We start from the raw sequence: 14273 nt of genomic DNA, 5'->3' as shown, positions 1-14273 counted from the left end.
AACACCCTTTTCCCTCATTTTGGTAACAATCTCTTGAACACCAAACACCCTTTTCCCTCATTTTGGTAACAATCTCTTGAACACCAAACACCCTTTTCCCTCATTTTGGTAACAATCTCTTGAACACCAAACACCCTTTTCCCTTAATTTGGTAACAATCTCTTGAACACCAAACACCCTTTTCCCTTATTTTGGTAACAATCTCTTGAACACCAAACATCCTTTTCCCTTATTTTGGTAACAATCTCTTGAACACCAAACACCCTTTTCCCTCATTTTGGTAACAATCTCTTGAACACCAAACACCCTTTTCCCTTATTTTGGTAATAATATCTTTAACACCAATTACCATTTTTTCTCATTTTTGTAACAATCTCTGGAGATCCAACTATCTAACTGGTCATACCTTAACTCAGTTTTTGAAGGGTCGTTTTCAACAGTGCAACATATAACTCAAGGATTGGCAACCTACAACATGCATGCCACAAGGTGGCATGTCAAGAGGTTTTGAGTGGAATGCGAAGGGTAGCCAAAAATCTAAATTTTCTCTTACTGGTGGCATGCGCTTGTTTATTTTGTAGTTAATCCAGAAAAAGTGGCATGCTATGCTGGGTTGCTGACCACAGATATAATTCATCATTTTGAAAGTATTTTTGCATGGGATGCCTGGGTGGAGTGCTTTTTGAAACCAAATATCATCTAGATTATACATATCCATTACACTATGTTATTCAATTTTATTTTTTTTGGTAAAAGTTATTTATTAAAATACTGTAGAAATTATTAATTTCTTCCTCCCTACATGCTAAAATTCAGTATAACAAAAGTACATGATGTCTATGCATATTTTGTTTTGTTTTAATTTTCATTTTATATATAATAGGGCTTAAAACAGTTGCAAACAAGATCACATCACAATAAAACATATGCAAGAGTATATCGATATAAAGTTGCAAACTAAATTCTTTTAATTCATGGATGCCTGGTATTATTACAATGTCCCAACATTATAGCAAGAGGTAGATTATAAAAAAAGATGAAGTTGAGAAGTAAAGAGAGAGAGGTAGAGATACGGGTCTTTGAAACATTTATTATTATAACACTTTATTTCTTTTATCAGTGTTAAGAATATCTGCATTAATCTTTAGTTAATATAGTTAAAATAACAAAAATTACTGTCATTTTTGTTTTTTTATAGTGAGAAGTTTAACAAATTCTCAGTTAAAATGACCAGTGACTGGCTAATACACCGTATACTTTGTTCATTTTTAGAATTCATACTTTTTCTGCACTAACTAGTAAACTTACAAATTTGACTTGACCCTGTAATTTAGTGTTGGTTTGACTTGACCATGTAATTTAGTGTTGGTTTGACTTGACTCTGTAATTTAGTGCAATACAGTTGAGATGAATTAAATAATGTCTCTATAAAGAATGTGAAAAAACAGTTTGTCACATGAAGAATTGTTGTCCAAGAGATGCTGGCTGTTGACTGATTTATATATACTTACATGTATTTCCTATCCATGGGAAGTCTAGAGAGATGAAGGGGGTTAGAATGTTAGAATAAAAGAGAGATAAATAACACCACAAATCTCCTATGATAGGCCCATGCTCAATTATAATCCTATCAACCACTTTAAGAAAAATTTTAGGAAAAATTTCAATTCAAAAAGCTCCATGTTCCTCAAACATTTGTCAGATTAAAAGGGATGATTCTAAACCCAAGGGTTTACAACTACCCACATCCACCACCCACCACCATTCTTTTAACAAAATTAATTGTACTGCCCCATCCACCCCTGGCTTATCACAGGAGAAATAGTGTACACTGACACATTTACAAGACAGTCAGGACAACAGAGAACAAGGTACCCCACACCATTGTCATGGCATGTGGTGACAAGTGACATCTGGCTGTTACCAATTTTAATCCTGTAAAACGCTCATACAATTGTGAACAACATAGATACTATCTCCCATTGATGAGGGAGGGCAAAAAATGGGGGGGGGGCCAAATCCATGTTGTTCACTTAAAATCTCCAGTGTTGCATCTAAGGACTTTGCAAAAGACATTCTGATCCCCCTCCCTCTTCCAGAAATGGGAGGAGCAGGAATTATTTAAGGGCAAGACTTTGCCTTAAATACAAACTAGCTAGTTAATTATATATCCGCACAAAAACAATTTTAAATTATTGTTCTTATTTTGCAACGAAGCCAGTAGTTTGTGTTAGTGCCAAAACATGAATACACATTTACATTATATGGGTGACAGCACATTAAATGATGCTCAGACTTCAGTTGTAGAATTCCTTTAGGCAAAATTGACTGTACCAAGACTTCAGCTGTAGAAGTCCTTCAGGCAAAATGGTCTGTAACAAGACTTCAGCTGTAGAATTCCTTTAGGCAAAACAGACTGTACAAAGACTTCAGCTGTAGAATTCCTTTAGGCAAAACAGACTGTACAAAGACTTCAGCTGTAGAATTCCTTTGGGCAAAACAGACTGTACAAAGACTTCAACTGTAGAATTACTTTAGGCAAAATGGATTGTGCATAGACTTCAACTGTAGAATTCCTCCAGGCAAAAGATATAGCATGTATATGCAAATCTGCTACAGTATTACTTTTACTTTTCATGGAATGAAATTATCATTACTGAATTTGGCATGTATTTTACTTGAATGTTTTACTGATTTAGGCAGATCCCACTCAAGTTTCCAGAACACAGCAAATTTGCAGCATTACTCCTACCCTCCATGCATATTTTTGCTGAAGCAAATTACAGGAATGCATGAATTGTACAATCCCATGTCTGGATGCAACACTGGGTATCATGTAGAATGAATGGTGCTGACCATGATATGCTGTTGTATTCAACTACAGATTAGAGTCAACATTTTTCATCAAACATTTGCCAGATCAAAAGGGAACACTCTCAACCCATGGGCTTAAAGTTATTCCCAAGAGCTCAAGCAAATGTTTGCACAAAGCAAACCATGTAGAATTGTTATTCTTACATGATCACTAATTCTAATGAATAATTTTTCAAAAACTACCCTAAAAAATGACCTCAAGTCATCGAGCAATGTTAACATAAGATAATTAATTAGATTACTCAGTTTTAATTAGCTGTTGTTTAGGGCAAGTTACAAAGCAGATGCAACCTGATCTTGTGACCTTGCAGTAAACCTGCTGTAGAGAATGTAAAACATGGCAACATAATTTTTGCTTTATTTGAGTTATTCCATTCCTGCCCATTTGACACCAAAAATATCACAATTTACCCACTTTTGGTCAAAACATAAATGCCACTACCACATTAATGTACCTTCATTTATAAATGACGTGAGACTGCCCCGGAGTGGCAGAACTAAAACAAAATCTCTATTTGAAAAGCGAGCCAATTTTCCATTTTAAGTACTGCTAAATGCACAAAAACACACGTCAAACCATCCAAAAACCATTCCAAAAAAACATTCCAAAAACCATTCCAAATACCTGCATGATCATGTAAGAACGTGCACTTATATGCAAGAAAATATGGTAGACAACATTTTAATGCTATATTAAGTAAAACAGTTATTGAAGGAGATCAAGAATTCATTACCGATTCCAAAAGGTTTTTATTTTCACTGATGTTTAATCAAAACCTGGATCCTGTTTCAACTTGATTTAATGTCATGATCCCATCGGCACTTGTTTTATATCCAAATTCATAGAGTTGGGAATCATTATTACTATTATTATAGATTTTAGATATCTTTTTTGTGACCCGCAAATATGGGTCAAAGCAAAAGCTAACCAGGAAAATAACAGTACCTTTTGGAACACCTGGTTATGAATCATGTGACTCTAAAACCAAACTGAATAATGTAAACCATCTAAAAAATAACAAACTTTATAAATAATTATCCTGGCTCTTAGCCATCAAAAGAAATTACATCTGCTTTAAGTTCTTTTATTCTTTCGTAAGCAAAATCTAATAAAAGTATGAGACAAGTGCTTTCTGTACAATTTTATAAAAAGTGGTCACTAGCATGCAAAAAATAAACAACACTCAGACACCAATGACCTGATCTATATTACTTCTGTGCTTGCAAAACACAGGGCATGACAATTCATTAAACGAGATTTCATTGACTACAACATTTCATTTAAATGTTTCATGTTCATTTATCCTAAAAGAGTGTTGAAGAATTTGGCATAAGTAAACCTTTTGTCATTTATTCAATGGCTTTTTTTAAAACTCTCTATAAAAGACACATTTTAAGAAAATCAGTGAAGCATCTTTTTCAATGAAATGTCATATAATTAAATATCTTTAATGAAATGTCATAAACCTGGCAAAACAATAAGTGAGCATTCAGTCAGGCCACTCATGTTACACACTGAAATGGTGTTAAAACTCAGTGCAAAACATTCTAACACATCTAAAAATGTTTTCTGATTGGTCAAACATCAAATTTTGCATCATTAAAATCCACAATAAATGGGGAGATTTTCAAACCCTTTTGGCTCCCATTAATATCCCTGTGAATTAGCATTTTGTAGCTTGAAATGTCAGCCTATTTTCAAAAATATCTTTGTACAGAGTTTCGGATGGGAATAATATAGACTCGTGTTTGAAGATTTGAAAACTTTAATGTTGGAAACTTGATTTGCAATAGTAAACACATTAATATGGTTTCCAACTCCTCAAATAAGTGACTAATTTCCCAATAATCCTTACAGACAAAAGAGCAATTTTTGTTCCAAGATGGCAACAACTGGACCAAGTACATAATTCTCTTCATGAGTTGTTACTGAGATTGAAAACTGAAAAAAGAACATCAGTCTAGAACCAGTACATATAAAGCATACTTTTCTTCTGAACTTCTAATCATGAAAAACAGAAAATTCTGTCTGCCATGAAAGCAGTTATAAAGGAATTAAAAATTACATCTGTCAAGGAGGCAGCCATGAAGGAATTTTTGTTCTTTCTGTTTATGCCACTTGATTTACTTGACTAATCCAGTGCATGTTCAAGTTAAACACATCTGTCAAGAGAAATGTATGAATGAAACAAACATGACAAGAATCGGTCTTTGTGTTGTTTTCTGAAACTTACCTTCCTGACCGTAGTAGTGATGCGTCATGATGACCCTCTTCAATCTCAAAGATAATAGTCTTTCCATTTGGCATTGGTGGATCCCCAGTTCTTCTGGACTCCTACAAATACAGAAACAAAATTCTGATTTATTCACAAAGACAATTCAAGTCTTGGCACACATTCAATTGGAAGCATTTTGAGAGGAATCCTACGATCCCATTACACAAGCAATTATTTTCTTTATCCACTGCTCTAAAACTGCATATTAAAACTGCTGCACTTGAAGGAGAATACAGTGCTATGTATTCAAACAATTCATCCCATTTTCAACACCTGTACATAATCTTTTATTATCAACTAAATTAACATGAAAGCATCACCATCCACTTCCACATTGCTTATACCCTAGATCACTAATTTGATTTGTCATGTGATCATACTAGCATAGTCAAGTTCTATTTTTAGATGAGAACACCCCTATTTAGGTCAAAGTTTAGCAGTCTTAAAATGCAATTTTCATACTTATTAGACTGAACATAAGCTTAGTTTCAAATCAAACAGAGAAAATGAAAGCAAAGTTATTTTTCTGAAAATGTATGCAGTAGAACTCCTTTAAACTAAACAAACACACCTGGAACATGAAGATTTAGTTTAAACCAATGAAGAAGCCCTGAAACATGAAGATTTTGTTTAAACCAATCAAGTTGCATTGGAACCTTAAGATTTATTCTCAAGCATACAAATATTCCCCAAATACCAAGACTGTATCAACCATACAAATATTCCCCAAACACCAAGACTGTATCAACCATACAAATATTCCCCAAACACCGAGACTGTATCAACCATACAAATATTCCCCAAACACCAAGACTGTATCAACCATACAAATATTCCCCCAAACACCAAGACTGTAACAACCATACAAATAACCACAGAACATGCAGATATCATCCAAATATGCATATTTAGTCTGAACCATATTGATGTGCCCCAAGCATAAAGATTTTAGTCTGAACCACAGAAGTTCCACAAACATCCAGATTTTGTCTGAACCACAGAAGTTCCAAAAACATCCAGATTTGTCTGAGCCACAGAAGTTCCAAAAACATCCAGATTTTGTCTGAACCACAGAAGTTCCAAAAACATCCAGATTCGTCTGAACCAGAGAAGTTCCACAAACATTCAGATTTTGTCTGAACTACATAAATATTCTACAAAATGTAAATTTAGCCTGAACCACAGAAATATTCAACAAAGATCCAGATTTAGTCCAAACCAGACATGTTCCACAATCATAAAGACTTAGTCAAAACCAGACATGTTCCACAAACGTAAAGGCTTATTCCAAACCAGACATGTTCCACAAACATAAATACTTATTATGAACAAATACAAATGACCACAAAACATACAGATTTAGTCTTAACCACATAAAATGTCCCCATAACAAGCAGATTTACTCTAAACCATATCAACGTCTCCCAAATGTACAAATTCAGTCAGAACACCAACAATACTTCCCAAGCATGCAGCTTTCCCCTGAACCAGTGTCTTGCTAAAATGCAGATTCAGTTTAAACCACAGATATGTTCACAAAAACATGCAGATTTAGTCTGAACTGCAGACAGGTTCCCACAGACATGCAGTTCTAGTCTCAACCACATAAATGTTCCCCAAGCATTCAGATTTTGTCTAAACCATAAAAGTGACTCAAAATATTCAGATTTGATCTAAGCAATACAGATGTTCTTCCAAAATGAAGATTAAATCTGTACCACACTAAAATGCCCCAAATGTGTGGATTTAGTCATAATCAATTCAACCTGAACCACATAAATGTTCTCCAAACTTAAGATTGCCTGAACCATTATGTTCTCCGAAACTGCAGACATAGTCCTAACCACACAAATATTCCCAAACCGGCAGATTTAGTATAAGATAGTCTTAACCACATAAATGTTATCCCAAACATACAGACTAACCACATAAATGTTATCCCAAACATACAGACTAATCACATAAATGTTATCCCAAACATACAGACTAATCACATAAATGTTATCCCAAACATACAGACTAATCACATAAATGTTATCCCAAACATACATACTAACCACATAAATGTTATCCCAAACATACAGACTAATCACATAAATGTTATCCCAAACATACAGACTAACCACATAAATGTCATCCCAAACATACAGACTAGTCACATAAATGTTATCCCAAACATACAGACTAACCACATAAATGTTATCCCAAACATACAGACTAATCACATAAATGTTATCCCAAACATACATACTAACCACATAAATGTTATCCCAAACATACAGACTAATCACATAAATGTTATCCCAAACATACATACTAACCACATAAATGTTGTCCCAAAGATACAGACTAATCACATAAATGTTATCCCAAACATACAGACTAACCACATAAATGTTATCCCAAACATACAGACTAGCCACATAAATGTTATTCCAAACAGACTAACCACATAAATGTCATCCCAAACATACAGACTAATCATATAAATGTTATCCCAAACATAGATTAATCACATAAATGTTATCCCAAACATACAGACTAATCACATAAATGTTATCCCAAACATACAGACTAACCACATAAATGTTATCCCAAACATACAGACTAACCACATAAATGTTATCCCAAACTTGTACAGTCTGAACTATATGGATGTTCTCCCAAATTTGTAGACTTAGTGCAAACCAAATAACTTCAAACTTGCATATTTGGCCTAAATTACATAAACAAATGTGTATATCTAAGGAAATTTAAATAATATCAGCAAGAAAATAGACCGAAGGAAATTTGAGCAATCTCAGCAACAAATAGGCATAAGGACATTTAAACAATCTCAGCAAGAAATAGACCTAAGGAAATTTAAGCAATCTCAGCAAGAAACAGACCTAAGGAACTTTAAGCAATCTCAGCAACAGCATAGACCTAAGAATATCTAAGCAATCTCAGCAAGTAAATGGACCTAAAGAAATTTAAACCATCTCAGCAAGAAATAGGCATAAGGAAATTTAAGCAATCTCAGCAACAACACAGACCTCAGGAAATTTAAGCAATCCAAAGAAATTTGAGCAATGTCAGCAAGAAAAAAGATATTAGGAAATTTAAGCAATCCAAGGAAATGTGAGCAATCTCAGCATAAAAACAGACAAAAGGAAATTTGGGAAATCTCAACAAGAACATAGACCAGTGCTGTCCAACCCTGATTTTAAATAGCCTGCCAGATCCCGAGCAGCTATATAGTCATTGCTTTTCAGTTTACTGCTGCGGCCCTCAGCTTCAAGAAAAACATTTTTCAGTGACGCATGGTGTCAAATATGTTGGACAGCACTAACACAGACTAAACAAGAAATAGTATTGTTGGATAACAGCAAAGTTCAACTACCCATATTTATGTGCATACAATAGTTATGTACTTGCCTATGTCCATGACGATCAATACTGAAGGTAAGATATAAAGATATAGACTGCTGTGGCCTTCTTTTCATATATATACATGTACCTAACATATTCCCATCCAGTGTTGAAAGTTGGGGTTGGAGACTCAAATAACATATTTTCCAATTGGGAATAAGTTATATTTTCATATAAGAGTATATAAGATTGCTGGAAATTCAAAGCTGACTTAGTACAAGAAAATAACATTTGTCAGTTTGACATCAAATGCCTACTTTTCATAAATTGGTGAATGGCTTATTAAGCCTATTTTAAGTTCATGACTGACTGCACAAACAATAGCTTCCACAAACTTGATATAAAACACATATTTGATAACACCAACAATGACTACATTATGCCATGTATGAAATAATCTCGACTGCATTTTTCAAGCAGAAATGCTTGAAATATATCAAAACCTGAAATCTGGAAAATATGTTTCCAACTCCCCCCCCCCCCCCGAGTTCAACTTGAAATAGGAAAGGCTGAATATACTCCAATCATATTTGACTATGGAATACCCTATACTCACTTGTAAGTTGAGTTAAACTGCAAACAACATAGACCCTGATCTGCCATCGCATAATGTGCCAGCAGATCTGGGCCTGTGCAGTTTGACTCATAAGCAAGTAAATATAGTACTATACCATGTCTATCATGTTAAATCTGACACCTACCTGAGATGGTATACTTTTGGGGGGTTCGATTCGTATACTTGGGTCCCATTCACCTGGGGGCAGCACTGTCACCTGATCTAGAAACTCATCCAAGCCAGCCACCAGGTCATCCCTGTTTCTGGCATGGTATGCCACATCATGGAATACCTGTGTAAGGAGTAAATAATCTGGCAATCAAAGTCGGTGTAATTGCATAAAACAAATACGGAGCTACGGTCAAAATATAGCTGGACATGATTAGAGACACCAGTATATAATATACATATTATCCTTCTAACTCAATTCTGACTGCTAGATCACGCTGTGAGAAAGCTTGCCAGTAGCTTCTCGTAGGTCGGTGGTTCTTTCTGGGTTCTTCCTTCACCATTAATACTGGCCACCATGTATAGCCTATCACGTGCTGAAAAGAACGGCATTAAACCCTACAACAACAGCTACAACAACAACAAGATCATGCTGAATTGTCAGAATCAGAAAATGTAGATCATGAGAAGATAAAATTTTCTCAAGCTGATGGAAAGATATGATCTAGAATTAAGATCAAATTACTACAGCATGTAGCTTGGGGGGGGGGGTGATTTATAGTTCTAATTATGTAACACTTACTTTCTTCTTTTCCAGGATGCTAGTCCCTGGTTCCAGCTTAATGTTCCCTCATGCATTTAACAAATGGAAGACCAGAAATATAAAAAATCATGACCTCAGGCAGATTCCTTAGTCAAACAAGACATATGGAATATCTTCCTCTTTTGACAAGGACTTAGACTCAAGGACATCAAAGACATGGACCAAGACTCAAGGACATCAAAGACATGGACCGAGACTCAAGGACATCAAAGACATGGACCGAGACTCAAGGACATCAAAGACATGGACCGAGACTCAAGGACATCAAAGACATGGACCGAGACTCAAGGACATCAAAGACATGGACCGAGACTCAAGGACATCAAAGACATGGACTGAGACTCAAGGACATCAAAGACATGGACCGAGACTCAAGGACATCAAAGACATGGACCGAGACTCAAGGACATCAAAGACATGGACCGAGACTCAAGGACATCAAAGACATGGACTTAGACTCAAGGGCATCAAAGACATGGACTGAGACTCAAGGACATCAAAGACATGGACCGAGACTCAAGGACATCAAAGACATGGACTTAGACTCAAGGACATCAAAGACATGGACTGAGACTCAAGGACATCAAAGACATGGACCGAGACTCAAGGACATCAAAGACGTGGACCGAGACTCAAGGACATCAAAGACATGGACTGAGACTCAAGGACATCAAAGACATGGACAGAGACTCAAGGACATCAAAGACATGGACTGAGACTTCTGTCAGGTAGTACACAAGACTATTCCTTGGAAGGAAAGAATTCATTCCAATGCAACGTAAACATAAATTCTGAGATAGGATAATATATGACTTCTCCTGATTCAAGATTAGGTCACCGTCTCCCAACAAAAGAGACAGACTCTCGGGTACATCAACCCACACATTGTCCACGATGTCCAACCAAACCTTGGGTATAAGGCTAGTATGGCAAATACCTCACCACTAGGAAGAGGATGACTCTGCGCATGGGTGCAACTCCTTATAGGGCCAACTGTATCCCACCCTACTGAAGGAAAAGGAAACTGTAGATTTCCTCTCTTGGTCTCTATAACTGCTTCATCTATAAATGATGGGTGGAAGGAGTTTTAACCATTTACTCATGTAAGTACCTTTGGAAACCTCTACCCCATTCACATGGAAATGCCTTTGGACACCTCTACCCCATTCTAGGGCCTAACCGAGTAGATAATTTTCACCGAGTACCGAATCCGAGTATTTGGATGTACTATTTGCCAGATCCAGGCACGAACCCAGTAGTAGGTGTGACTCCGGAGAGTACCATTTCATTATCGTATGTGAAGCTTAAACTTTTCCTGTACCATATATATCGCCTATAAGACGAAAAAATTTAGTCTGAAACCATGGGGAAAGTCTGGGGGGGGGTTGCATATATACCAATATCTTCAACCAAACAAAACGGTTGCATATCAACTGCTATCATTTCTCCTATTGATTTAGTTATTGCATGCTTGCGTGGATCATTCTGTCCGAATGGTGTCTTTTCTCTATGAAGTAATCGAGGTTACCTTGCTTTGAGTGTTTCCTCTTTAAATCTTTTTCATCATCTCTCTTTCTTTTGTGGCTCTCTGTGGATCTGGTGTATTCATCATACTCAGAGTGATGGAAGGATCGAAGGTGATTTATTAGAGCTGAAGTTCCATACGAATGAGCATTTTTGCCGCCTCGTGTTAGCCTTTCATTGCAGACATCACAATTTGCCTTCAATTCGTCCACAGCATTTATAGTGAAAAAGTTCAAAATCTTGCTACTTGATTTCGGAGTAGACATTTTTCGATGAGTATTTTAATATATATATTTATTATTTATTAATTTTATTTTGAATACGTAATAATTAAATTTTGTTAAGATTTTTTTTACAAATGGCATCTCTACACTAAAATATTTACCAAAAGCAGAAAAGTTATGCAACCTGGGGAATGCTGGTGAAACTACTAAAGGAAATTGAGTTAAATAAATTATCATCAATCATGATTCATGAAGTCCAATGGAATGTTAACTGTTTGTGTAATTATAATTTATTTTTAACTAAATTATTATGTATTAAAAAACTTCTTTTTAAAAAGTTTGATATTTATTGAATTATTTTACTTGTAATCATTTATGCGCATATTATTTGCCAAGGCGAATACTTCTGAATAGTACAGAAAAACGGGATATTCGGCCGAGGCAATTTCCAGTTAGGCCCTACCCCATTCTCATGGAAATGCCTTTGGACACCTCTACCCCATTCTCATGGAAATGTCTGGACACCTCTACACCATTCTGATGGAAATGCCTTTGGACACCTCTACCCAATTCTCATGGAAATGTCTTTGGACACCTCTACCCCATTCAAATGGAAATGCCTTTGGACACCTCTACCCCATTCTCATGGAAATCCCTTTGGACACCTCTATCCCATTCTCATGGAAATGTCTTGGAACACATCTACCCCATTCTCATGGAAACATCTTTGGACACATCTATCCCATTCACATGGAAATGGAAATGTCTGCCTTTGGACACCTTTAACAGCTTCATATGGATGTGAGTTTGGACACCTCTACCCCATTCACATGGGAATGCCTTTGAACAACTCTACCCCATTCTCATGGAAATCCCTTTGGACACCTCTATCCCATTCTCATGGAAATGTCTTGGAACACATCTACCCCATTCTCATGGAAACGTCTTTGGACACATCTACCCCATTCACATGGAAATGCCTTTGGACACCTCTACCCCATTCTCATGGAAATGTCTGCCTTTGGACACCTTTAACAGCTTCACATGGATGTGAGTTTGGACAACTCTACCCCATTCACATGGAAATGCCTTTGGACACCTCTACCCCATTCTCGTGGAAATACCTTTGGACACCTCTACCCCATTCACATGGGAATGCCTGCCTTTGGACACCTTTAACAGCTTCACATGGATGTGAGTTTGGGCACCTCAACACCATTCTCATGAAAGTGATACTGGATGCCTGCTTTAAATATCAGCCATTTTGAGCTGGTTTTCGTAATGCCACCTTTGGGGAAAACCCCCAATTAAATACTACATTCATTGATGTGAATGAACATTACATCTGATCATGTGTAAGCTCTAGTCATAATCTGTTATTTAAAATATCTAGGTTGGATTCTCCACTCTCCAAAATGGAGGCTGTGGATTTTGTTCAACTACTTTCTGGAGTTTGCATGATTAGAATCACCACTACAAAAGCTTCAATAACCTAGGTAAATGCTCAGATACTGATGTAGGCAACACTGAGTTTTTATAATTTATCAAATTCAGATTATTTAGTGATACAGACATAGACAAAGAACTGGTAAATTTCAAGTATGAGAAATGGCTGTCACAAGGCTTCATTGGTTTGACAGTGATCGAGTTCTCTCAAGATTCTTCCATGAAAAATAATTATACAACTACAATGATCAGATTTTAAAATTAAATCTTTCTATATATATTAAATCTGTACCCAAAATGTAAAATGGTTAAAATTGATGCTGAACATACATCATACACTGCACTGCTGCAACAGAAGGCAAACAGGTCTATATGTATGGAGTCAAACAAGTAACAGGTGTTCTATTTATAGTACACTGCACTGTGCAACTCTGGTACATGTATATTGACTGCCTACAAAGCCATACACTCTGTAAGGTAAAGGGTTAAGCTGGGATTTGTTTGTTTTGCTCTTGCTGTTGTTCACCCTGTTTAAAAATCCTGGAAGGATGAATCATCAACCAATCAGGATGGCCGACCTTCTTGGACATTTTCAATGGGCCCTGAACCATAATAATGGATTGGTGTTGTTTGTCCCTCCAATCTTTGGCTTCCACTGAGGGTATTAAGCCCCAAACAGCATCACTGCATTAAGCAGTGCAGCACTCAAAAGTTTTAAGTGTGACCCAGCTAAACCTTTGAAGCCTCAAAAATGGCATTTCTAGCAAGGTGGAAGATTTATGAACTCATTGAGAAATCAGATGTAAAATGACATGGTTGCCTCTTCCATGTCTTATTAGATAATGAAAATGAAAAGTTCTTATACAATTTGAATAACTGCAACAACTATTATGTGAAAGAAAATTATAAAGTTTATAAAGGTAAACAAACCTTTGGAAATCTTTAGCAATTTACTCTCTGATGTAACTCAGCCATGCAGGCTTTCTGTTTTATATTGAATATAAAATATAAAAAACAACTTACACTTACCTTTCTTTATTTAAAAAGAGCAGTGTATGTTCTTTACACTGTACTAATGGAACGAATTTGTACATACTATTTCAGCTATAAATTTAAGCACAATTAGCGACAGAGTACATTTTTCCCAAACTTTTCTATGTAATGACTTTTGGGAATATTTATTCAACCAA

At 36.0% G+C, this 14273-nt stretch overlaps 1 protein-coding gene across 1 annotated transcript in view; it reads right to left on the bottom strand.

Moving 5' to 3' along the window:
• LOC149790455 (electroneutral sodium bicarbonate exchanger 1-like) overlaps positions 1-14273 on the bottom strand; it is a 168811-nt gene that overhangs the window by 73888 nt on the left and 80650 nt on the right. Inside the window, exons 7-8 of the mRNA XM_089973223.1 lie at positions 9263-9409; positions 5109-5209 (exon numbers count right to left, since the gene is read on the bottom strand). Coding sequence (XP_089829349.1) covers positions 5109-5209; positions 9263-9409 — 248 coding nt within the window. The remainder of the gene's footprint in view (positions 1-5108; positions 5210-9262; positions 9410-14273) is intronic.

This window comes from Sinohyriopsis cumingii, chromosome 10, assembly GCF_028554795.1.
Source record: "Sinohyriopsis cumingii isolate HCF-2022 chromosome 10, ASM2855479v2, whole genome shotgun sequence".
In the NCBI taxonomy this organism is placed as follows: domain Eukaryota; kingdom Metazoa; phylum Mollusca; class Bivalvia; order Unionida; family Unionidae; genus Sinohyriopsis; species Sinohyriopsis cumingii.
Note: the sequence above shows the minus strand (reverse complement) of the source record. Positions and strands in the feature narration are given on the sequence as shown.